Source organism: Amblyomma americanum, chromosome 6, assembly GCF_052857255.1.
Source record: "Amblyomma americanum isolate KBUSLIRL-KWMA chromosome 6, ASM5285725v1, whole genome shotgun sequence".
In the NCBI taxonomy this organism is placed as follows: domain Eukaryota; kingdom Metazoa; phylum Arthropoda; class Arachnida; order Ixodida; family Ixodidae; genus Amblyomma; species Amblyomma americanum.
In genome coordinates this window covers 30304684-30331718 of record NC_135502.1, presented here as the reverse complement: position 1 = coordinate 30331718, position 27035 = coordinate 30304684, and the positions used below count along the sequence as shown (strand labels likewise).

The window sequence follows — 27035 nt, the reverse complement described above, 5'->3', positions numbered from 1 at the left end:
TGCACAGCCACCGAGCCTTATTAGTCGCTTATATGCAGCAGCTGCTCATATCAACAAAACATAATGGCAGGATAACGTAGGAAGAAACCAAAACAACTGATATCCCGTCATCGCACAAAGTGAAGGCATGCAACTAGTTCTCTTACAACGCGATATATTTAGGTTGTTTGTTTCCGATAGCAAAGTTGAGGGGTTGCTGAAACACGAGCTACCGGACTTGGCAATCTCATCAGCTTCGATAATCTCTCTTCCTCGCTGCGTGGTACATCTGCGCAGCACCACTGTATTATCTAGCCTAGGAGCACAATTACTACGTTTCTTAATGTGTTCAATCATTTTACTGCCAGAATTATTTCTGACAACTTTTGCGTGCTCTCATAACCTCCCGTTTAGGCCCCTCCCTGTTTGACCAATATAACGCTTACCACAGGTCAGCGGTGCGGAGTATACGACGTTCTTCGAACATCCTACGAAGCGCTTTCGGTGGCTTTTTGAACCGGGTACGTACAAGTCTTCCGCATTCATCCTCCTGCAAATTCTGTACAGTTTTTCAGGTGCAGAAAAGAGCACCTTGAGCCCGGCCCTGGCCCCAATCTTGTTAAGGTTGTGCGAAATCTCGTGGATATACGACATAACTGCCACCTTCATTTGATCCGTTTTATCGGGCCGCCTGCTTACAGGCAGTGTTGTAGGCGTTACCGAAAAAAATTCACTAAATACGTTACTCGTTACGCTAAGAAAAAAGGAACGCGTTACCGCCCTACGTTACCTATAAGGAAAAGTAACGCGTTACCATTACCGTCACCGAAAAAAAGTAGCGCACGTTACTTTGCCGTCACTTCATGGCTATAAATTTTAATTAGTGCGTCTTCGCTGCAAGAACTCAAGATAAAAATTTTATAAAGCCCAAATTTCACACAAACCTTCCAGCCCAAACAACCATTTTGCGCGATAGTTTGCTCAAATGTGCAGGAGCTTAGCAATGTTATAGTGGTCTAAAGTTGCCTATAGAGTTACATGTGTTGGATTCTGTGTGGCACATGGTGAAGCCATCTTAATGTGTCATTAAGCACAAAATGGCACTTCATCATCAATTTTAACTTCACAAAAAAAACATCGCTGAGCTAATTCTGAAAAATTTAATGTTCCAAAATGCTCGGCATGCTTCCACTTTTTAGAGAATTGTGTGTGTGAGTTTTTTGGGAAGGGGAGGTAGGCGAATAATAATAATAATTGGTTTTTGGGGGAAAGGAAATGGCGCAGTATCTGTCTCATATATCGTTGGACACCTGAACCGCGCCGTAAGGGAAGGGGTAAAGGAGGGAGTGAAAGAAGAAAGGAAGAATAGGTGCCGTAGTGGAGGGCTCCGGAATAATTTCGACCACCTGGGGATCTTCAACGTGCACTGACATCGCACAGCACACGGGCGCCTCAGCGTTTTTCCTCCATAAAAACGCAGCCGCCGCGGTCGGGTTCGAACCCGGGAACTCCGGATCAGTAGTCGAGCGCCCTAACCACTGAGCCACCGCGGCGGGGAGGTAGGCGAAGGCGAGTGTGTGAATGCGTGTTCGTGCACGTGTTTCGTGCTCTATGGCTATTGTGTCTTTTTTTTTAGTTGGGTGCGTCGTGAAGGGCCGGTGTTTTATGGCATGCGTGCGAGCCACAACAAAGGTCGTCGACAGTACCTGTTTATTTATTGGCAACATCACTTTTGCGTGTTCTGCGCTTTTTTTTTAGAAAAAGGGAACGGAGTGGGTGACAACGGGAACAAAAAGTAACTAGTAACGTGACACCTTACGTTACCGAAAAATGTTAACGTAAGTACGTTACCCGTTACAGGTCCCAAATAGTAACGCATACGTTACTAAGTTACCGAAAAAAGTAACGCGTTACCGGTAACGCCGTTACTTGTAACGCGTTACCGCCAACACTGCTTGCAAGTTTGTTCCGCAGGTCTTCGGCAACTGACGTCAATAAGGATGGCTTGTAGATTGCTCTTAAGAGGCGCTGAACCTGACCCTTGAAGCTGCGTCCTACGGAATGGGGGAGGACTTGTTCAGAGCGCTCGATAGCCACGATTTTACGATCCCTCTTTTTACCAACCTAGGAGTGTGCCGAGCTGTAAGGAAGCAAAGGTTTGTTGCCCCTGTGTTCGAAGACCCAACAGACACGTCTACTTGAAAAATGAAGTCCTAGACCTAAAAACCTAATGAAATCTCCTTCCGGTAGTTTTTTAAAGCTAAATTTAATGCCCCAGGGCATCAATGATGGGTGAAGATGTGATGAAAGATGTAGTAGTGATTAAATGAATGAAAAAAAGGCTAGCTGATTTGATGAAGTCCAGTATTCTTCTGGTAGTTCGTGCGTCAGCTCTAAAAGGGCTAGGCACTCTGAAAACGTGTTTAGATGCTTGGTCACACATGCAGAAAACGATTCCTTGTCACACCCCACCAAGACAAGAAAGTCATCAATGAATCTGTTCATCACCCCCCCCCCCCTCCCCCCTCCTTGATATCAGTTATTTTGATTTCTTCCTACGTTATCCTGCCATTCTGTTTCTTTGATATGAGCAGCTGCTGTATACAAGCCATTCCAGTTCCTTCCCGCGTTGGTCTGCCTGCGCTGTAAACCCATTCCATATTTCTGTCCCTTGCTCTTTGTATGCTCCGCTACGATTCGGCAGGAAGCCATCTGCGACAGAGCGAGGGTCGGACGCACGGCCGCTCAAGGCGCGGCTGAGAAGCTGCGGCCACGCAGAAGCGCAGCTTTTTCCGGCGCTGTGTTCCCGGAAGAGGACTCATGCAGGACTGCCACAAACGGTGAGAGTCGCGGTCCGTTTGTGATCTTTGCGATGCTAGTCTGTTCGGCGCCGCGTAGGATGGCGTATTGTGTCAGGTGGAGCGGAGAGCGCCACAGCCTTCTAACCGTGCTTAGCATTGGCTAGCGAGAAGTGGCAGGTATGGTATATACGCCCTCCAAATTTTTGAAGCGAACAGCTTCACTGCGCTAGGTGAAGCAGTCGTCGGGTAGGCTGGATAATGACCTTAAACGACCTTCATCCCAACTACGCTAGCCGTTTATGACCATATGTGGTATAGGTATGGCGTCAAACCCTTGACCCATGACCTTTAGCCGACCTTTGACCTCTGACGTTTTAATGGCCTTTGGACTAACCTTTGACCGTAAGAACATTCGATGGGGGTGTCGTAATACCATGTGATTCCACGTCATAGCCACGTGGTCGTGTGGGTATATATAGAACGGCTGTCGCAAGCGTGTAGCGGTGCGGCCACGCCCGAGCCTCAGAAGCTTAGCAGGCGTCCTCGCTTTTCGCATATTTCCAGGGTTAGCCAAGTTAGGCCGCTGCCAATTTTTTAACAACTTCACGCGAGTGTCGTCTGTCCGGCGCTACGGCGCCGAGGCTAAGCATAGCGAAACTCGGGAGAGGGGACCAGCATGCGTGCCGATCATGCAACTGTAGCTAGCGTCGTCCGCTTGTCTGTTCTGCCTCGTGCTAAGCAACCCCTGCGAAACAAGGTTATGGCTTAGTTCTGGCAGCATTTGTTTCGTGTCGCATCCGCTGCGTGTTTGTGGCTCTGGACTGGTGCAAACGCGTGACGTTCCCAGCTCGACGCTATCGTTCCCCGGCTGCATTTGCGGGTGGCGACTCGAGAAACTCTGTTTCAACGAAGTTGATGCGCCAATAGCGAGGGTCCTCTTCAATCAGTTTTTCATAACAATTGCAACTGATTTCTTAAGCATGATATAGACTGTTTCTCGAAAATTTGTGCTCCTTTCAATGTCACCCATGCTATATACAGCAGATAAAAACCACCGGTAGCAACTACTTGGGCTTTTGACGCATAAATCCGATGATGGGCAGGGGTTGCTTCACGCTAATAAGGACAGCCTACAGCAGACGACGCTTACTCCAACAACAGGAATTGTGGGCATTCCCTTGCCCTCATATGCTTTCTCAAGCCTTCTTCGCCAAAATTCTGTAGGTGTCTGAATTAATAGTGAGAATCGCAATCAGTCAATATTTTATTCCTTCACATTATTGCTGAAAGAAGGCAACGAAAAAATCCCCCTAAAACGGCGGCTTTCTGCTGCAGTCCGTGCTTGGAAGTGGCCAGTAAGGGATGATGATGAATCAACATTTATTAAGCCGGAAATAAATCGACGGTGCACGCAGGCTCCAGACGGTGTGGTTCCCTAGTTACAGGACCCATATGTTTCCAGCATCTCCTGGCCCCTGTCCGTCAGTGCGAGCTGAATCGGTAGGGCGGGGCTGGATAACAAGGTCTCCCATCGCTCAAGAGGTTGGGAATTGGGTTGTTGGCAGGAAGGGTAGGAGGGGGCCTTGAGTTTTGTGCACTCTGCCAGGACGTGCGGCAGGGTGCCCTTTCCTCGTTTGCAAAAGGGGCAGAGCGTATCGTGTTCCGCAGGGTATGTACATGCGCTACAACAGCACGGGATGCGCAAGCGATTCCGCCTGCGCTCGACGCAGGATCGTCTGTTGTTGCCTGGTGAGTTTGGGGTGCGGCTCTGGCAGTCTGTACCTTTCCTCGTGGTACATCCGGGCAATGTCCCGAAACAACTTGTAGCATCATAGCATAGTTGGCGAGTTGGTATTGTATCTTAAGCAACGAAACAGCGCAACTAAAACGAAGGACCACAAAAGGATACATGGACACGCGCTGACTTACAACTGACTGTTTTACTCGGAAAACCACATATAAATATTCTCTAATCACTGCGTCACATCCTCACGTCATCATCACAAACTACTAACATATAAAGAAAGGTAATAACAATTGCTGAATCTAAAGGAACTATAGGCTCCCACGTTGTTTAATAATAATAATAATAATTGGTTATTGGGGAAAGGAAATGGCGCAGTATCTGTCTCATATATCGTTGGACACCTGAACCGCGCCGTAAGGGAAGGGATAAGGGAGGGAGTGAAAGAAGAAAGGAAGAAGGAGGTGCCGTAGTGGAAGGCTCCGGAATAATTTAGACCACCTGGGGATCTTTAACGCGCACTGACATCGCACAGCACACGGGCGCCTTAGCGTTTTTCCTCCATAAAAACGCAGCCGCCGCGGTCGGGTTCGAACCCGGGAACTCCGGATCAGTAGTCGAGCGCCCTAACCACTGAGCCACCGCGGCGGGTCCACGTTGTTTCAACAGCCATATCTCACGCATAGACAAGGCCATGGAAGTGCTGCTCACACAGGAGTCACCTTCTGGGAAGATATGATAAGCCTCTACTACTTCCCGTACTAGTTGCTCTTTATGATGATACAGCACAACAGTGTTGTGATAGTGCGGAGTGCACAGGCAAGATTTGCAATGCGCAACCAACTTGGACGAACAAGAGCTTCCCAAAGATCTAGCGTGTTCAAACAGCCGTTCATTAGGCACCTGACTGCTTAGCCCACGTTTAAGTGGCCACACGAAAACGGAATCCTGTACACCACTCCAACTCTGCACTCCACAAATTGAGTGCAGTGACGAAATCCACGCCCTTCTGTGGCGTTACCATTTTCTTTTTTGCATTTCACTCACGCTAAGGCACCCGTGTGCTGTGCGACGTCAGATTACGTTAAAGATCCCCAGGTGGTCGAAATTATTCCGGAGCCCTCCACTACGCACACCTTTCTTTATTTCTTCTTTCACTCCCTCCTTTAACCCTTCCCATACGGCGCGGTTCAGGTGTCCAACGATATATGAAACAGATACTGCGCCATTTCCTTTCCCCAAAAACCAATTATTATTATTATTATTTCACTCACGCCGGAACCTTGCTCAATTTATTTGGCGCCGAAAACAAAATCTTTCCACCAAACTTCTCCGCTATCTTCTTCCATCTGTGGGATAGCCGATGGACATATGGGACTACCGCCCCTTTGTCCTTCTTACTGCCAGTGCCATCTTACTGCCAGTGCCATCTTCCGCTCCTATTTTTTCTTTCTTTGTTTTCATTTTCAGGAGTACCCTGTTGCACGTATACACTAGTACATTTTCCGGAAAACCTGCCGCTCTGCAACGAGACCATTGTGCGTCAAAGCTTGAACCAACCTCATGCAAGCACGACTTCTCAATAGTCAGTCAAAACAATCAGTTGTAAGTCAGCGCTTGTCCGTGTATCTCCTTTTCTGGTCCTTCGTTTTAGTTGCGCTGTTTCGTTCCTTAAGATGTCCCGAAAGGTGGTGACCGTGTGCGGTAGCTCTTCCGGTTCGTGGTCGGCCCGGATTGACCGTCTCCCGGCGCAACGGCGACTTCAGCCACAGTTTTACAGGTGTTCGACGCAATGTAAGAGTTGTATTGCATCCCATCGTCAGTAAGACAAGGAAGATCACCTTTGATAGTGAACACAAATGAGGCCTGACAAAGCGTACCTGAAATTATACTTTACACAGCCGCCGCTGTGGCTCAGTGGTTAGGGCGCTCGTATACTGAGCCGGAATACCCGGGTTTGAACCCGACCACGACGGCTGCGTTTCGACGGAGGCGAAACGCAAAAGGCGCCCGTGTGCTGTGCGATGTCAGTGCACGTTAATGATCCCCAGGTGGCGGAAATTATTCCGGAGCCCTCCACTGCGGCGCCTCTTTCTTCCTTTCTTCTTTCACTCCATCCTTTATCCCTTCCCTTACCGCGCGGTTCAGGTGTCCGCCGATATGTGAGACAGATACTGCGCCATTTCCTTTGCCCAAAAACCAATTTTCATTTTCATTTAACAGCCACATATTACGCGAGAAGTTTCACCAAGTGCGCCGCCGCGGTGACTCAGTTGTTATGGCGCTCGGCTGCTGACCCGAAAGACGCGGGTTCGATCCCGGCCGTGGCGGTCGAATTTCGATCGAGGCGAAATTCTAGAGGTCCGTGTTCTGTGCGATGTCAGTACACGTTAAAGAACCCCGAGTGGTCGAGATTTCCGGAGCTTTTCACTGCGGCGTCCTTCTTAGTCTGAGTCGTTTTTGTAAGTAAAACCCCATGAAACCGATCTAAAATGAAACCAGTTTTATCAAGCCAAACTACGAAGGGGCACTGTGGCACGTCGTGTTTCTCTGATTTAGCAGCTTGGAACCACGGAAAGAAGGGCTTACCAAAAAGTTGAACCTCGAGCAACCTGCTCGAGAGAGAGAGAAACAGAAGAACGTAAAGGCAGAGAGGCTAACCATGCGATGCTCAGTAGGCTACCCTACACATGGGGAGGAGAATACAAGGAAAAAAATGGCAAGAGCTACAACGAATTATGTTTTTCAATATCGATCGACCACTCTGACAAGGGGACAGAGGGCGCACACTTAAATATTAAATTTTGTACTATGGAACGGAACCCAGAGTCCTTTATTAACTGCAAGAGCAACCGAGCCCAGCGCAGACGATGCGAAGCGCGGGCCAGAGTCAACAATTTCAAACTGACCACGTAACCCAGAGCAGCCAATTTGCTTAGCGGCGGCGAAAAGAAAACCAAGGAGACCAACGGAGTACTGTCGCCACCAGAAAGGTGGCCCTCGCGTCTCTTTGTGATTAAGGAGTCGACAGAATGAACCCGCCTCCCACGGCTTACCCTATCGAAAAACATGACGGAAGACAATAGCCATCGAAAGCAAGCAGCATAGAGGATATTTTTTTTATTTTCTGTACATTTTCCTGTATGTACATTCACTTTGTAGCCGTTCGGGGCTCAAAAACTATTCGATATAAAGATTAATTTGATTTAACGCAGTTCGAAGCACTCGGGTTCGACCTCATAGCAGACGCGGTCCAAATTCCGTGCTTATCGACGGCTTCGTTATCCTGCGCTGTATGACACCTTATCTCGCTCTTTCCATGCAGGCTGGTGAGGCTTATTGCTGGGTTGACGCTAGTGTTCGGCCTACTCATGTGCTACCAGGCTGTGGGCTGGCTCCATTGGACAGCAGAGACGTCCCGCACCGAGAAAACTGCGGGCAAGTTCTCTGCAGCTCAGTTTATTTGCTGCTGCTGCTTTTTCTCGGTCTAAGCTCAGCGATTCAGTGGTCAACCAACAAGTGTTCAGGACAGTTATACAAAAATACATTGGAGATCTGAAATCGGAGAGAACTTACCATAGAGGCAATGAGAAGACAAACAAAAAGAGGAAGAAAGCTACAGGTTTTCGCATCGTTCTCTCAGTGTTTGCATCTGTTTGACAGCTGTTTCTGCGTGCCTGTCTATGCTATGGCTCACTCACGTCATGAAGAGCTACAGACGCTGGAACACGGGGTTTGAGCTCTGCTGAGCCATTCAGAAGAGCGAGCATTCACAAACACACATTTGCTCTGCGTATGCAGCCATGTGGAGTAATGTAGAGTGCCTTTTTTTAAAGCAGCAAATACGCTGTACAAGCCATGTCCAAAATTCATAGGGGCACCTAATTACAGTACGTGTGTTAAGTGCGTTAGCATGGGAAGTTGTCTTTGTGGACCCCAACACGTCTGTCTGCACACAACCAGACATCACATCGGATCATATACCTGATGGTACGACGTTTCTACGAAGGTGTCAAGAGATGTCGACACGCACGCATCGAAGATACATCTAAACGTATAGTTGTCACTTCTGGTATGGTTACGTCATAACCTCCAGCCAATGATAATTCTGCGGTCTGGTGCATCAATTCTTTCCAGCCAATGGGCGATTTTTTTTTACCGACGACGCACTTTTTCCCGATGAGGCTTGTAATGCTATAGCATTAATTTTAGTGCGACATTTTATTGCGCCCTTAGTGACCACACCGACGCGTCTCATCGCTCCACGACAGCGCTGCATTGTCTTATCGCTGATGACAGTGTAAGCATGCAGGAGGAAAGGAAAGAAAGTTTTATGTCGCTAACAGCCAGGAGCAGTGAACAAGTTCATCCTCCGCTGGTCAGCGCGTACCGTTATGAATAAATCGAGCAGCGGCGCGACAGCATTCGAGATTTGCTGTGGGCCCCAACTCATTGAATAGGGGAATATGCTGAACGGTGCTATAAGACTCAGCATGTATCATCGATAATAATTGTCACATTCGAGATATTAGTGGTGTGTTCCTGAAAGCAAAGTAAAAGGAAAATCTTGGACGCACTTTGAGTACAGGGATTCGTGGTGTATCATTGTTGTGCTAGCATGGTCTGTCCTGCATATAGCAGACATTAATCGGGTCGCATGACTTCGAAAAATGTTTTTCATTGGTTTCCATATACATTCATAGCAATGAAATATATTGAAGTTGTCATATAGTCTGTTTACGGCTCTATTGCGCTATCATTTTCCTAAAAAATCTTCAAATATTTCCCCCCTTTTTCTGCGCGGGGATGCGAAAAAGCGAAACTGAATCCTCCCATTCGCGTCGGCTGATGAAGGAAGTCTGGGCTGATTGCTAGTTCGAAATAGCTCCATCGCTAGTGCGGAATTGCTTGGTCGCTAGATTGGAATTGCTGAAACGCTAGTTAGGAATTGCTTGACCGCTAGTTGAGTACTGTTTGATCTCAAGCTCGGAACTGCTTCTGTACAGGTGGACTTGCGCCTCGTGAGAAGTCCGGATTCTCCCGAATCTTCTTCCTCGAAACCGGAGGTCGCGGAGCACTCACGGCCCGCATCGCTTGTGCGGTCGAGTCTGCGGCGAGGCTGCACCCACGCTGGACTGTGCATCTCTTGTCCGCAGTCAGTAGTAGCACGAATAGCATCACTTCCGGCTCTTTCGTCGAAGTGTTGCGGTCCATCCCGAATGTTGTCCTCAGCGACATCAAGGTAAGCATCTGTAATACCTGAGAACATGTGAATGTTTGGAGAATGGTGCAGTTCGTCGTACTCACGAGAGATAGTACCAGGGTCTGTAATTCAATGGCCAGACATTGCGTTATCTTTCACTCTATTCTTTGCCAACCCACAAGTTCAAATGGTCTATCGGTACAATCGGTTTCATTGAAGCCCGTCAACGTTGACGCTTCTGGTTCACTTAGTCTATCAAATCGCCGCACATTAGTACACGAAATTTGATAGGGAATACTACGTTAGCCTGTAAATGGCGATTGCTCTGCGAATGTGAAGCATACGTTTTGCTTTTCTTTAAGCGTTTTCTGTTAGACGAATAATATTCGTTATGACAGTAAAACCAACCTGTAAGAGATCGATGAGGTGCAAGGTCATTAAGATCGGTCGCCCGATCTTGGCATCTCGCCGCTGCAGCCTCCCTTTGAACCCACCCTGCGCGACAGGCGGCGGTTGAGCGCGCTGAAAAGAAGTGCCCCTCTTAGGCTCGAGCACCCTGGTAGCGGCGGCCGCGCGCTTTGTTTTCGCCCTACAGGGCTGTTTCGCACCGGACGTCCCCCTCGTCTTGATCGACACCAGACGCGAAGCGACCTTGCGACGAACGTCTTGTTCGGAAGATTTTGAAAAATGTCAGTCTTGTCAAGGAAGGGGGCAATAAAAATTACGAATTATTGAAAGCGACGGCCAGGCTTGAGATAACCCCACCAACCGGGTATCGATGAGGTGTCAGCTAGCCGGTAAGCCCGGGGGAACCTAAGCCGCCTTGGTGTTCCTGTATATGCCCACAAGAACACTAATCCGCCTGGGAAACTTGGGGCCGAGCTGGCAGTTGCTCACAGCGGGAGCGACCTTCTGGAACCCGATGACAGCTCTAATTGCGTGATGGCGCCAAGGTTGACGGGCTTCAATGAAACCGATTGCACGTGCTGGTAGGATTGTGTTTGTTTTTGCTTTTCTTTTTCTGTAGGAGAGTGTTTTGGTAATACTGAAAAAGCTGCAGGGAGGGACACGCAAACCCGTGGACCAATGGTTTTGGTGCCTTCTGAGAAAGGTGTTTATTTTTAGTGACTTTAATGCCCATTTTTGTCTTGTTTACTTTAGGTAGAGGGCTATATACCTTACGGAAATTGGAGGGCCGGCCATACACTAGTTTAACCAATCATGTTAATTGTTTGACGTGTTTGGATGCTACCGAATATGGGCCGGGCCTTTAGGTCTTTAAAACCAGGCCCCGGAGCTGGCAAAAAAGATTCTGGGCTACGGTCGGATGTAATGCATCTTCGGCTATGCCGAGTAGGGGCCTCCCCTAGTGTTAGCCAGTTCCAACGTCTTGTTGTTTACCCTTTTTTTCGATTAAATTCTCTTGTGCATCAACTTGTCTGCAATGTAAGTTTTTGTACATAAAGGTCAAGTCGTACTCCCTGCATCTTAATCCGTCGCAAAACCGTCTCTGACGGAGCACCCCTGGTGCCAAGGAGCCTTCAGCCAGCCAAATCATCCAACCGTCTCCGGCGGTGGGCACTCCTGGTGCGAAGAAGATAAAGATCCCATTAGGCCAGCGCATACTTTAGTTAACTAAAGTTTGATTCGACGCTGTAAATAATTATTGCTCGCGAATGTGAATTGAGCGTTTCCCTCCATCACCCGCCGCGCTGGCTCAGTGGTTAGCGCGCTCGGCTACTCATCCGCAGTTCCCGTGTTCGAACCCAACCGCGGCGGCTGCGTTTTAATGGAGGCAAAACGCTAAGTCGCCCGTGTGCTGTGCGATGTCAGTGCACGTTAAAAATCCCCAGGTGGTCGAAATTATTCCGGAGCCCTACACTACGGCACCTCTTTCTTCCTTTCCTCTTTCACTTCCTCCTTTATCCCTTCCCTTACGGCGCGGTTCAGGTGTCCAATGATATATGAGAGAGATACTGCGCCATTTTCTTTCCCCAAAAACCAATTATTATTAAACCAATTTCCCTCCATAGTGCTTGCGCCTTTCCAACACAACGGCAATCACCAAAGGAAGCACAATCACCTTTTCGCGCGGTGTGCGGACCGGGGGTAAAGGAGTTGCTAAAGAGAACAAGACGTTAAGGGAAAAAGACAACGGACAGAATTATTGACAAGGACGAAAAAACGGGACACTAGGCTTGAAGTATTGTTAAGTTACTGGCATGGCAATCTGGGGCAAAGAACAATTTGAGTCCAGTGTATTCGTTTTTGTTGTAGTGTAGCACACAGTTGGTTCAACGTACGAGGAAAATACGTTAGATGTGGAAGCAAATACAGCCTATGCAGGAAACTTGGACTCGATCCAAAGTGATGTTTATTATAAGCACTGTTCAGCGCTGCGCAGTACTTCTAGCATTTCCCTTTGAGAATCCGCCATTCCATGCTCTTCTATGCACCCTGTCATGGGCAGCCCAAGGAGGAGTTTGAGGGGACGCCTTTGCAACCGTGGTACGAGTCGGGAGCCCTGGGCAAGAGCTCTCATCCCGTCGAACATTTGGCGGATGCGCTGAGGCTGGCGGTACTCTACAAGCGTGGCGGCATCTACATCGACATCGACATCATCATGATGCGGCCGCTGGACTCTCTGCCCCCGTGTGTCTGTCAGTCGCCAGTGGTGAGTCCGTCGGCACTTGCTCCAGCCGCTTCCTACCTGAGCTGCGTACACCTGAGGCTTCTGCCTGCGAGTTAATCAAGCTGGGGCGTGGACATTTCTTCGGGTGGGCATGTGTCCACAAGAACCAAAGCAGTGAATTCAGTGAACCAGTCTAAGCTTGTAGACAATTGAGGGAATGTGAGGAAGCGGTTTTGCGTTATATTGTGCACCGAAATTCAAATTGCGAGCAGGAAAATGCAGCTTGAAGGATAATAGAACAAAACTTTAGGGTCTATTAAAGCGGCTCTGAAAGGGGCTCTCAATAGAGTTGTGGTGCATGGGATGTTACTCGAGGCCGCTTCACGAATATCATCCTGCAATAATTTTCTGGATGCATTCGTTAGAAGCTGAACTACCTGTAGGTAAAATATTAATTTTGGTGTCTTCACGCCTTTCTTTCTTCGGTCGTCACATTTTGCACGCTCAAAGGTGGGCGCTCATCCGTCAGTTCCACCCACTCGGCCCCACCACCGGGAGAAGAAAAAAAAACGATGAGAAAATAGAGGTGGACTGCGTGGCGGTGTCGTAGACGTAGATGATGGAGGGAAGGATCATGTCACAGTGGAATATGGTCTGAAGACACATACCTATATGGACAGCATGTCGCCCAATGTGCGGTTAAACCATTCCATCAAGACGTTTAAATTAATTAGTTTAATCGGTGCCTACGACAGTGGATAGGTTGAGCACCATTCGGTGGTCAGGTTTCCACTCGCCACGGGGAGCAGGTTTTGACAACGTCACAAGGACACGTGGCCTCTCTCGACCAATCCAATGAGCACCCTTCGTGACGTCAGACGCCTAATTTTTCTCCTGACATGAACTCTAATGCTATCGCATTAAAAAAGTACACAAAGCAGTTCAGTTGCAAGTCAGCGCATTGCTATTAGTGTCTCTGAGTCAGCCCCGTTTCTCGCTTTTCTGTTTGCACCGTTATCTCGAAGGTACGGAGTAGAACCATTGCGATACAAACTATGCGGCTCCACACGATATGTATTTGCGTAAAACGGTGCATTTGGGGTGTACTGCAGAAAAATAAATGAGCTCCCCCTTCAAAGCGAAGAAATAGCTGCATTGCTCCATCTTTTGAAAAATATTTAATAATGCAGATTGCTGCATTGCACGCACAATTCGCCTTTTTTCACAAAGTGTGGCGCCTGCTGGGCAGATGAAAACACTCACTTGGCAGATGTAGGTGCGATCCGGTTCCACGGGGAGCGAGCTGCGCCTGCGCAGGGGCATGTGCTTGAGAGCTGCCGCCATCTGTCGCATGCGCTTGTCACTAACATGAACTGCGCGCGTGCGCAGTAGGAGCTGGCGATTTTGTTTTCCACCAATGGAGCTGGACGAGAAGCGGCGCGCATGCGCAAAACGACTGTGAAAAAGCCTGATTTAAAGAGCAGTAATTGGGGTAACGGGTGCGGCATTCCATCGGCACGGAGAGGCACTATTTAACGTGTTCCCTCGCATATGTGTGGTGACAACGCGGCCTATTTTTTAATTGAGGAACGAACTGATTTCCTCACGTGGCAGGAAGGTGGGGATATGGTCAGCAACGGCTTCATGGCCTTCCACCGCGGCGACCCGTTCCTGGTCAAGCTCATGAAGCGTGCGGCTGTGGAATACCGCCCAGAAGAATGGGCCTCCATCGGTCCTGTCCTGCTGCGGCGAGTGGCGCTGGCTCACTGTGGGAGACTACACGTCAAGGAGCTCGTCGGACGTCGATGTGGCGGCGACGCCGGCTTCACGGTGAGCTCTTCTGCCTCGTAATCCAAGTTCATGTAGAGTGTCATGAAGAACCTGAGGAAAATGCGAGTGATAACTACTGACAGACGAACGTACTCTAATGTCCTTGTTAAGCATCCCCTCTCCTCTTCTCGTTTTGAACCGCTATTAGCGCCGCTTTTCTTTATATAGGCCCTGACTAGTGTACCACTGCTCTCTGGAATGCGGGTTCCAGTGCGCGAGCAAACGAGCGGCGATGCGCTTTGTGCGGCCTATATGTAGCCAAACTTGCTTTCGTTACCTAAGCGCGAATAATGATAGCGAAATTTTGCTAATCCTGTTCGCGTCCGTTTCCGAGTGGCTAGAGGTGGTGGTCTCAATTCCCCTAAATTTCACAATTTTTTAAAAGTGCAAGTCGCAGGGCTTTATTAGCATTAATGAAAACCATTTGCCTTACAACGGCAGCCGACGATCTGAAAGGGCCTTGGAATTCCCCCAGAAGAATTTTCCGTTTCGTCATCTCTCAAAGTGTGGATGAATGGTGAATGAACTATTGGTTTACCAGCATCCCCCGTTGTGCCTGTAGTGACGACAGACCTCGCGTTTGCGTTAACGATCCCCAGGTGGTCGAAGCTATTCTGGAGCCCTCGACTACGGCACCTCTTTCTTCCTTTTTTCTTTCACTCCCTCCTCTATCCCTTACCTTACGGCGCGGTTCAGGTGTCCAACGATATTGAGACGGATACTGCGCCATTTCCTTTCCCCAAAAACCAATCCATATTCATTCAGTAACTTTAAACCCTGCAGCGTTTCTTGTCAGACACCAAATCGGTTTCAAAGCGAAAGCTTTACTGGCCGCAAACTTGGATTTCGCCGTAGCAGTGCTCCGAGGAGGCACATGACGTCACAACAAGCGTCTCGCCGCGGATATTTCTCTCTCTCACTTCCTAGTTACTACTGCGCATGCGCCACTAGTAGCACCGAGCCGTAGGTGTCCCGCTGCGCAGCCGTTCCTCAAAATCCAACTTTCAATTTTCAGTTTTCTCTTTCTTCCTTCCTAGTTGCCTATGTGCCACAAAACTCAACACAACACAACACAACTCTTTCTTCCTCCCCTCCCTCCTTTATCCTTTCCTTTACGACGCGGTTCGGGTGTCCACCGAGATTTGTGAGACGGTTGCTGTGCCATTTCCTTTCCTCAAAAACCAAACAAAACAAGTGAGCCGACGGCGTTCATAGAGCTCACTGGCGTTGATAACTTTGCAAACGTTGTTCGTTTTCACGAAAGGAAAGACCCACAACCGGCTCCGTGGGTCAGTGGAGACCTCAGTCTCGCTTTGATGTACTTGGCGCTGGTGTCAAACTGCAAAAGCCTGCTTTGATTGCGTTGCGCACACTGGATATACAGCGCGCCCTCCCTGCCACCTTGGGGGGGTGACACGCAGTTAATGGTTGATCGCGAGAGATTGATAAAATGAACGCGGAATCTTTGCTATTGCAGCAGTGCCGCATGTCAGCCACAACGCTGTCAGCGCTAATGCATTCAGACCACATATCTCTCTCACCACCACCCCATGTATCAAAGCACGAATGAGGCGTCCGCATATCCAGGGAGCCAGTTATGCGCCCTTCCTTTCCTCAAAGCCATCGCCGTCTAGAACATTGCTAAGGCCAACGCCAATGAACACAGTGAACGCCGACATCTTCCGCTTTGTATCTCCTGGATTAGCTGAGCTAATCCACATTATTTGTTTTTTCTGGAGACGTGAGACCACATCTCACTGACAAACATTCCTTTACGTAGAATGCAATTTCTCCGCCGCCATTTGGAGTCGAACGCTTCGAGGGTTGCATTTTTTCTGTTGATAGTTACAATGTATCTTTTCTGTCAGTCTGCTGGTGCTGAGGTAGGTAGCAAAGCTTGAGCATACGGATCAATATCACTATAATGAAAGCATCTCGCACGTAATACCTGTCTGCCATTGGCTCGAGTCTGTTACTTATACGCAGCCGTGACGAGGCCTCTTAGACCATACCAATTTTAGAAATCCGCGGTGCTCCGATTGGTGCAAAAATCTTAGCATAATATGACGCCATCTGCGGGTTTCGGACAAACTTCTCAGTTTTCCCAAGCCCCATTGTGGCGGAGAAACACCTTGGAAGAAGCCTCCAATAGCTTACTGCTAAGCTCATAGGCCGCGCAACCATCTGGTAACCTCCAGAAATTGGTCGCAAGTAATGTCAGGATTTAGATTGAGTTTAGGAGCTGGTGTCATTACAATACTTTGGCATCGGCATAGTTAAGGCGTCGTCCAATCAGGTGCCGTTCTAACGTGACAATAGCTGTGAGAACAGCTGTGTGTGAGAGAACTCTGCCCGTAATTCACTGGTGCGAGCTGTTACTTCCACAGGTGCCATGAAACAGTGCAGCGACATTGTTCAGAGCTTTCGCGCAACCACCAGACGGACCAGCTTTCCTCACCCCGCTAATACTTTCGTGCAGGTGGTACCTTACTGGACGTTTCTACCGGTTCCCTATGACCAGTGGCAGGTGTTCTTCGCCGCCAACACAAGTGAGGAGGCGTGGCTTATGTGCACCGCTAGCTACGTGATGCACGTCTACAACAAGATGAGTTCGAGGGTGCCTGCAGAGCCCGGGAGCGCCTACAGGCAGGCGGCGCAGGCCTACTGCCCAGAGAGCCTTCGACTGTCTCTGAATCTCAGCGGCAACTTCTAACGGTCGTCGGACAAATAGCCGTTTCAGACATGCAGCGACCGTTTCGCATAGGTTTATGTGTACGTCCTTGCACAACTACGCAACAAACAAAAAAGGGGATGGAGGAAAAGCAGAAGACCCTGTCCTCAGTGCGCTAACCGGAACAATTTTCTGCCCCGCCCCCCCGCCCCTTTGTTTTTTTTTTAACCATGTGTGCGGCCACATTAGTGTGGACTGCGCTTCGCCGCCTTCTTCGAATACAGCGGCTGAGCTTCTGTCAACGTATACAAGCGGTCTCTTGTATCCAGCGGTCGTAAAAGTTTTTAATATTCAGCGATATTTGTCACATCTGCATTTACTGTAACTTCACGCGCTGAACATATTTTTATATCGCGGCTTCTCAGTTTCAAGCGCACTAATATTTTAACTCGCGGCGGTAGTTTAATTACTAGCGCCGTATTGGTTCGCCTTCTTAAAGGTCAGGCACATATGCTGGCCGCACATTGTGCAGCGGCATCAAAGCAGCGACGCACGCACCGCGCTCAGTACCGCTCTGCTTTAGAAAGCTGCCTTCAAAGACCTGACTCAGTCCTGTACATAGTTCTTATTGTGTAAAAAGTTTTTGGTATATTACGTCTTCCCCCTATCCTCTAGAGGTCCGTGTACTGTGCGATGTCAGTACACGTTAAAGAACAACAGGTGGTTGAAATTTCCGGAGCCCTTCACTACGAGGTTCCTCATCGCCTGAGTCGCTCTGGGATGTTAAACCCCATAAACCTAGACCTTTGTCCCTTCCCTTACGGCGCTGTTCAGGTGTCCGCCGTGACGTGAGAAAGATACTACGCCATTTCCTTTCCTCAACAGCTAATTTAGTTCAATTCATTTAGACAAATAATATCAATAAAAACGTATGTTGAACGTAGAGCGAGATTCAGGGACAATACACTGGGAAAATAAAGGAACGAAGCTGCCTATACGCGAATCGAAGTTGAGGAAATGAAACTGAAGAAATTTGTTGTTACAGAATATTTTAATAAGTTCAGTTTGAGCAATATACAAAAAGCGATTAGCTCAGCTAATCCAGGATATACAAAGCGAAAGCTGTATTTCATTGGCGCTGACGACGTTCTAGACGCCGATGATTTTTAGGAAAGGAAGGGTGCATAACGGGCTCCCTGTGTCAGTGGACGTAGTAGTAGTAGTAGTAAGTGGTTTTATTAAAATAATAAAAAAAGGAACGAAAAGATTTTTGCTAACCCTGACATCTGCCATCGATATTAAAGCACCTGAGCTGGGGCAGCGAAAATAAAGAATAGCATAATAATAATAATTGGTTTTGGGGGGAAAGGAAATGGCGTAGTATCTGTCTCATATATCGTTGGACACCTGAACCGCGCCGTAAGGAAAGGGATAAATGAGGGAGTGAAAGAAGGAAGAGAGCTGCCGTAGTGGAGGGCTCCGGAATAATTTCGACCACCTGGGGATCTTTAACGTGCACTGACATCGCACAGCACACGGGCGCCTTAGCGTTTTTCCGGCGCAGACTGCAGACGGGTATTTTTCCAAATTTACACATAATAAACAAGATGTTTCCGACACAATACAGAGCCACATGCCCGTGGTGCGGGGCGGTACCAACGCTGTACCACATGACATGGGAGTGTGAGCGAAACATAAAATTCCACCAACACAAACACACAAGTGCGGAGCAATGGGAGAGCCGGCTCGTCAGCAGCGAGCTCACGGTCCAAAGGACCCTGTGTCAGCACGCTTACGAGGCAGCGCGGCTCAGCGGAGCCCTGGAATGAGGGCCCGACCTTGCGAAGACGGGATCCGGGATCGCCTGATATGAAGACGACGCGGAACCTGCTGCCGCCGAACTACGCAAATGTTCAATAAGTTTTTCACTCATTCACTCACTCCATAAAAACGCAGCCGCCGCGGTCGGGTTCGAACCCGGGAACTCCGGATCAGTAGTCGAGCGCCCTAACCACTGAGCCACCGCGGCGGGGCAAAAGAATAGCAGCAGGCAGAATGGAGAAATCAACTTAAAGCGGTGGGGGGAAGGAAGAGAGGATTGGGGGAGAGGTAATATACACAAACTGTTTACACAATCAGATATGTCAGTGGACGCCTCAATCGCGCTTTTAGGTAGGTGGCGGTGTTGAGAGATGTGGGCTGCATGCATTAGCGCTGACAACGATGAGGCAGGCACGCGGCACTGCAGCAATAGGCCGCAGCGTTCATTGGGTGACCAACCTCTTGCGATCAACCATTAATTTAACAGCCACCGGCCAGGGTCGCAGAGTGGGTGTGCTGCTTATCCAGTGCGCGGAACTCACTCGACGTTCGAGACTCTAATCCGCGTGTCTACTTGCCCAATGCACCACAGCTTTCGCTCTCTAACCAGATTCTGCAGTAGTTAAACCGCAGCTAATTTTTGGCATTGTACTTTCATTTCGCATGGTACTATATTATTGCATAACGTTACCACACCATTTTCTTTCCTTTTCATTGTATCAAGCTATAACCACGAACATACTTTCTTGCTCCCCCCACGCCCATGTAAAGCCCTAGCGAGGGTCCTTAAGGGGCAATACATGATGATGATGATTTGTGGGATGGCGGTACCGTTGGCACTGATGGCACAAACTCACAAACATCGCTAACATCGCAGCTTTTGCTCGGGGTTAACCCGTCGGAATAGCGCTAACGCTTAGCCACTTAGCATTATCTGCTAGCCCAATAAGGCGGTAACAACGCTCCGACAAGCACTTTACGCGCTCGAAGCTGCTAACGAAAAAAAAATTACAGGATTGTACTTGTCTGCTGAAGAGCAGAAATACAAAAACCTTTCCCTGTCCTCTTTTTCCCTTCATTTTTCGTTTTATTTCATTTTCTGGAATTTTTCCTTTTGTTTTGTACTTTATTTTACTTTTGTTTTTTTTTCTTAATAATAATAAACATTGGTTTTTGGGGAAAGGAAATGGCGCAGTATCTGTCTCATATATCGGCGGACACCCAAACCGCGCAGTAAGGAAAGGAATAAAGAAGGGAATGAAAGAAGAAAGGAAGAAAGGTGCCGTAGTGGAGGGCTCCGGAATAATTTCGACCACCTGGGGATCTTTCACGTGCACTGAAATCGCACAGCACACGGCCGCCTTAGCGTTTTGCCTCCATAAAAACGCAGCCGCCGCGGTTGGGTTCGCACCCGGGAACTCCGGATCAGTAGCCGAGCGCATATTTTATGTCTTTGAAATTTGTTTTTAATTTCTGTTTTTATATCATTACATATACGTTGATTAACAACTGTTGCCTACTCAACATTTACATTTTTGTTTCATTTACGGCACAACTTACGATTGACAGTTGGTGCGGACAACTTCCCTCTGCAACTTCCGGCTACAATTTCAGTCTACAACTGCCGTCAACGCCACTCATGAGTCAAGAAAGGCTTTTGACTTAAAAGGGCTATGCAAACCGGCGTCGACTTATGGGCTTCACACCGCCAGGGTGTGTCAGCCATGGCCTCGCGATTTCCAGAAACGGGAACCGTCTCCACCAAAAAAGTCGCTTCCGCCGCATTGCTGCGCTTATATATCAAGGAAAGAAAGAAAGAAAAGATACACTTAGACGACTGATTGAAGAACATTTCTGGGACACTATTTCTTCATTTTAACTATAACCTGAAATTTGCTGTCACAGCTAACAGGTCGTGTGCGATTAAAAAAGAAAAATAAAGCATTTCGCAATCATTTCACATGCACATACCACTTTTTTTCTCCCTTCTAACGTCTGCAGTTGTAGCCGTCGCTGTCGCATACAGTTCATGGTCACTGCGCTTTCCGGTGATCAGAATATCAGCTCAAGAAATGTCACTGGTGCTGCGCCCATTCGGCTGTCTTGAGAAGCAGCGCCCACAGAGTGTTGCTCGCGATAGCCAGTAGTTCCCTCCACAAAAGGCTCAAAACTGCCAGCGCACAGCTGGTTCAGCTACCTCAGCACGCTGGCGATGCGCTCGCGCAGTTCCTCGTGATCGACAGAAGAGGAAAGGTACTGCTTGGTCGCACCTGAGGAATCTATTTTGACGAGAACCCTGTGGATCACATCCAGCCGCTCAGCGCTGGGCGTGAAGAAGGCTTGCTTCACATTTTCGTTGTCGGGATGGGTCTCCAGAGCTTCAAGCAAAGTGGCAATCTCACGACAATGACGAAGTTCGGTAGTGCGGTAGTGGAGGGCTCCGGAATAATTTCGACCACCTGGGGATCTTTAACGTGCACTTACATCGCACAGCACATGGGCGCCTTAGCGTTTTACCTCCATAAAAACGCAGCCGCCGCGGTTGGGTTCCAACCCGGGAACTCCGGATCAGTAGTCGAGCGCCCTAACCATTGAGCCACAGCGGCGGGTTCGGAGGAGCGTGGCCACTTCAGCTCCAAGCAGCGCGCAGGGCATTGAATCACATCGACCGGCTTCACCGCTCATCGGACGGCGGCTCGCTGCTGCAGCGTATGCGCTCGCACCCGCGCTCACGAATGGGCGCGGCGCTGCTCGAGTATGAGCAGTTGACACAAGGCCCACCCCCTACGGCTCCTGCGCACCCTGGCCTGCTGCCTCGGTGATACAGCGAGAGATCGTCGGCATTGCGGGAAAGCGGAGCTGTGCAGCAGCTGGCCAGAGCCGTTATACACGAGGAGCTCCAGGACCATCTCCTCGTGTACACCGACGGCTCAGTGGCCCGCGACAGCTGCTCCCTTGCTGCGGCGACCACCATCCCCGCCCTGCGACTGCACAGCCAGCAACACGCAGCCTTCCTGGGCTCCTCCACCACGGCGGAGTTGATGGGGAACCTGCTCGGGCTGGACCTGCTGCTCACCCTCGGCCCACCGCCGCCCAGGAGTGCTATGCTGTGCGACTCCCGCCCCGCCATCAGCCGCCTGCAATCTAAAGGCCGTGGTACCCCACTAGTGCGGGAAATTCGCTCGCGCATCGAGCGCCTCGCGCAGAGAGGTTGTGCCGTGCGTGCACAGTGGGTGCCCAGTCACTGCGGCATCGCCGGCAACGAAGAAGCTGACGACCTCGCGACCGCTGCACACCAACTATACGATCTGCCCCTTGCGCTGGAGGACGTGCGTGCGGCCATCCACGACCATCTCCGAAAGCAGCACCCCGACCTACGCATCGCGGGAGGTGAGCGCATCGACAGTGTCACCGGCTGTCGCGCACTTACACGGTCACAACGTGCAGTGATATTGCGCGCGCGCATTGGCTGCGTGTGGCCTGGGGAACGACGAGTGCGTCACGGGATCGCGACGAGTGATGTGTGTGACGGATGCGGTGCAGTGGAAACACTAGAACACCTGCTCCTTCACTGTGCTGCGTTCGCCGATGCTCGTCGCGATATGCTCGCGGCCTATAGGGCGCAAGGCATACTACCAGACTCCATCAAGACGCTATTGTGGCCGCAGGGCAGTGCGCGCACTCGTGCGCGAACTTTTGTGAGCCTCTGTGCATTCCTCGAACACACGGGCTTGACGTCCCGTCTGTTCTCCGTCGGGTAGTTAAACGCAGTGACCGAACGCTCCGCGAGTTCTACCTTGAACGATTAATAACTGGACGCCTCACTCCTGTTGTAACCATCACAGTGTTGTGCGCGTGTGTGATTTAATTCCTCTAAAATGAGCTAATCACGCGCACACCCCGGACATTTTTCTTATTGTGTAAATATTTTGTACATATTACTTCTCCCCCTATCCTCTGTTCCTGTCCCCTCACCTCTATCATTTCATTTCTCCATTCTGCCTGTTATCCTTTATTTCCGCTGCCCCAGCTCAGGTGCTTCAGTATCGATAGCAGATGCCGGGGCTCGCAAAAATCTTTTCCTTCCTTTTTACTATTATTTTTAATAAAACCACTACCGCCACCAAAAATTTCAAAATTGGTTTTGAGGTGAGAAAAGCCACAGTAACTACCTCACAATCCTTTCTCGGGCAGCTGTCCGCACTGTGCGGAGAAGTCTTCGGACATCTGCCACATGGTGTGGGCCTGCCCCTCCAACCCTGCTATCCCTCCTCAACCCAACCCCACCCGGGAGGACTAGGAGGCGACCCTGCTCGGCAGCTCGGACCTACAGGCCCAAAAAGCCCTGGATGAGCACGCCCGGTCAGCGGCCGACGCCACTGGGGTCCCGTACTGGGGACCTCCCCCTAGTGTTTGTGAGTGCCGGCCCCTTAAAAGTCGATCCAATCATATCTCCCTGCGCCTTTTTTTTTGGGGGGGGCAATAAAAGTTTTTCATCACCACCACTAAGCCACCGCGGTGGGTGTTTTTGATGAAGGATAAACGCAATAGGTTCCCGTGTACTGTGCGATGTCATTTGACGTTAAAAATCCCCAGGTGGTCGAAATTATACTAGAGACCTCCAATACGGCACCTCTTTCTTCATTTCTTCTTTTACTCCCACCTTTCTTTCTTCCTATACGGTGCGGTTCCAGTGTCCACCAACAAATGTGAGACCATTAATGCTTGATATCCATTCCTCAAAAACTAATTGATTTTTTTTTTTCATCCTAACCAGCTGTGCAGCAAAGTGGCCATTACAAGCGTGCGCCAACAGTGAAACCGCCTTCTGAATGCCGTGAAGGAATGCTTGATTGCACAGAGTTATTTTGTTTCAATACCAAGTAACTATATTCATGAATAAGTCCTCTATTACTCCGTCATTCGCAGTTAGGGTGATGCGATCAGCGGACAAGCTGACAAGACACCGTGTAGTGTGAGAGAAACCACAACAAACTGCTGAAACTTGCACAGTGATGGGCATTAGCAAAATTTGAACTAGAACGCTTATGACAGAAGCCTCCTATAGAACACTATAGGAGCTCCGTCCTGGAAGTAGGTTTTTCTCTTGGGCCCTGACCCGCCGCAGTGGCTCAGTTGTTAGGGCACTCGGCTACTGATCCGGAGATCCCGGTTTCGAACCCGACCACGGCGGCTGCGTTTTTATGGAGGCAGAAAATTCAATTTAATTCAATTTGGACCGTCCCACACGGCATCGACGTAGCAAAATAATGTTTTCGTGCCGATTTATCTCCTAAAAATCATCCGCCACGATATCGTTCATATTTCTAAGCTTCTGTCAAGATGCGACAACAGAGTGTCACCTCGCCTGTCCAAGGTGGTATGTCTGGCAACAGTGCTCACTAGCGCAGTGCTTTTGCAAAATACTTTCTTGCCGTGTCAGAATTCTCTTGTTTTTGGCGCACTTTTTCAGCCAAGTGTAACACAAAGAGCAATGACACCGCGTTTCAGCACCAAACTCCTCATAGAGCTGGTTAGGGCGCATTCTTCCTTTAAAGGGACACTACAGTTGTGTACTTATTCAAGCTACGTTGATAGGTTAGCGTCGGGTGATAGGTAATGCGTAATAGTTACTCAAAACAGACCGTTGATAAGCCAGAAAATTCAAAAAAATGATGTTTGGAGAAAGCAAATGGAGCAGTGTCTGTCTCGCATATTGGCTGACACCTGAACTGCGCCGTAAAGGAAGGGATAACGGAGGGAGTGCAAAAAGAATGGAATGCATTCAAAATGACATTCAAGATTTTCATTGAATTGCAATTTTCATCAATACCATCGCTCAATAAACAGCTACAGCCATCCAGGGAGAGAAATAATCAGACGGCCACCTTCCACCTTATGCGTGACCAAGAAACCTGTATGGTTAACACAAAATTTTTATAAAAGCACAGTAGATTTTCAGTCCAGTGCAGACTCACAGCCTGCTGTACTGCGAATAAAATTTGCACCCGAAAACGGCAGCCTTTTTGAAATGAAACATTCTTCGCGCGTCATTTAGCTATACTTTTATTGTGTGTGTGTGTGCCAGCGAAGTACGTATGTTGCTTTAGGGTTCGGAAATGAAAAGATCCACGCAACACTAGGGACAATTTAACTTCAGGTTTATTTATTGTAGAAATTACAGCAGTAAGAGTTTTGTGCGCGATGTTTTGAGCATTCATGGAAGCTGCGACCACAGTTTGTTCTTTTGAGACAGTGCCGTTACAGTTTACGCAAGACCAGGTCGAAGCAATTCTTTTGCTTGCACGTCAACGTTTCCTGGGAGTGTCCCCTTGCGTTTACGATGGCAATGTCCGTGCGCCGGAGCAATCACTGATGCTGCGCCCACTGGGCAGACTTCAGGAGCACACCCCACAGCGCCTCTTGCTCTGGATGGTCGGCCGTTCCGTTGACAAAATCCTCAAAATTGCATGGTGCGAGAGCATCCAACTTCGTCAGCACGCTGATAAGCCGACCGCGGAGTTCTTCATGGTCGATGGAAGGGCACAAGAACTGTGCAGCCCCGCCCGATGGGTCTGCGGATACGATTACCCAACGGATGAGCTCTAGCCTATCGGCGCTGGGTGTGAAGAACACTTGCTTCACGTCGTCATCGGTGGGGCGAGTCTCGAGTGCTTCCAGCAAAGCTGAAATGTCACGGCAATGGCGAAGCTCGGTTGGGTCGTTTCCACTGGCCATGGCGACCGCTGCTGACGGGTCTCATCGGCTGTGGTGAACAGGCTGGCCTGCGTCCTTTTCTTTGTCGCACAGTAGGCGCTTTAAACGCGTGCCGTCTTTGTTCTTCACTAAAAACCTGTCAAAATGATTGCCGAAGACTATGCAGTGTGGGACTGGTGAGAGTGCACAGCAACAAAAAATGAGGGTTTTGAAGCACTCGCGCGGAATCCATAAGTTAGAAATTTCGGTGCCATTTATGCCGGGGTTTTATTAGAGCGCTACGCAAGTTGCACTGTATCGCTTACTGCACTGAAATAAATCTGGGCTAGGTACTATGCGGCTTGTTGTTCCCACTGTCAGCGTTTTGACGCATCAAGTTGCGGTCGCACGCGAATTAGGTGAACCCTGGGGGCCCCATCTCTAGGGAACTACGACCGTAAAGGCGTACCTGCCACTGCCCCCTCTAGTGCACCCGCTGCGGACGAAATCTATCCGAGAAATTTTGGGTACAAAGTATTCGTTGATGGCGCCGTTAAACCCATAGGAATAAATCACCTGAATGCGCTGCAGAATTATAGCTGAGTGCTACTGACAAAAGAAGTCATATTTCTTTTCTTTATGATCTTCATCGCCACCACAATCATCACCCGTCTAAGTGCCTGTATGCCCACTTCAGGACAAATTCCTGTCCCATATCGCTCGAAATAGACCTGTTAGGTGCCAGCTGGGGCCATCTTATCCTCGCAAACTTGCTAATTTCATCCGCCCCCCTGGCTTTCCTCCGCACCCTGCAACGTCTTCTCTTAGAATTCATTCTGTTCCCTTTTAAGAACTCCGGTTATCTTGCCTTCGGTTTAAATTCCCCTGCTTGGCCAATTTTTTTCCTTTTGTTTCGTACGCGGTACGCGGTGCATACTAGGCTACGCGGTAAAAAGTTGCTAATCATGAAATGAAAGGTGCGCTGTCTCATTTCTCTGTGGACTTTCGACCGCGCCGTTAGGGAAGTGGGTAGGTGGGCCTGGAAGAGAATAGAGTAAGATGTCGTAGTGGAGGGCTTTGAAATAATTTCGACCACCTGGGGATCTTCAACCTGCGTCAGCACAAGAGCGCCTCTGTGTTTCGCCCTAACCACTGAGACAGGTGATCGAAATTATTCCGGTCGAAATTACCACAAAAACAGGAAGACAAGTCCTCGAAGATCTCGGCATCCCACTTGTATACAGCACCGATGGACATGGCGAAGCAAACAACTAAAGGCCACCCCCCTTCCGGGGACACACCTGGCATGTCAAGATTAATATCAGAGGACCATAGCCACAGCAATATAGACCTATTAAATTGTGATATAACACCTTAAACAAGCATATCGCGTCTCATTCGGTGTGGAAGGAAAACATTTGCTTTCAGTTTTGGAACTCTAGCCAGCCGCCGTAAACACCAGGTGTAGACAGCCACGCAAGCCCTGCAGTCCTTCACAGTATTATACTATCTGTCTAATCGAAGCCTCGCTCGTCGCAATCTGCTCCGATGAGCCTTCCACAGAGTGCGCCTCAGAACAGCTCATGCGCGTACATTGAGCATGCTCCAGTTACTTCAAATGAAGGCGACCTGGGTAGCTTTCCCCTGTGGCGAGGTCT

At 49.2% G+C, this 27035-nt stretch overlaps 1 protein-coding gene and 1 long non-coding RNA gene across 2 annotated transcripts; both read left to right on the top strand.

Moving 5' to 3' along the window:
- The first annotated feature begins 330 nt into the window (after positions 1–330).
- LOC144094630 (uncharacterized) lies at positions 331–7963 on the top strand. Its single transcript, XR_013306530.1, has 3 exons — positions 331–500; positions 2684–2819; positions 7850–7963. It is a non-coding gene; the product is annotated as an uncharacterized LOC144094630 (long non-coding RNA).
- A 364-nt stretch (positions 7964–8327) lies between these two features.
- Positions 8328–17016, top strand: LOC144095184 (lactosylceramide 4-alpha-galactosyltransferase-like). The gene is made up of 5 exons (XM_077628971.1): positions 8328–8334; positions 9531–9766; positions 12198–12401; positions 13974–14189; positions 16669–17016. The coding sequence occupies exons 1-5, from the start codon at positions 8328–8330 to the stop codon at positions 16900–16902; spliced, it is 897 nt and encodes a 298-aa protein (XP_077485097.1). The 3' UTR covers positions 16903–17016.
- Positions 17017–27035: the final 10019 nt, after the last annotated feature.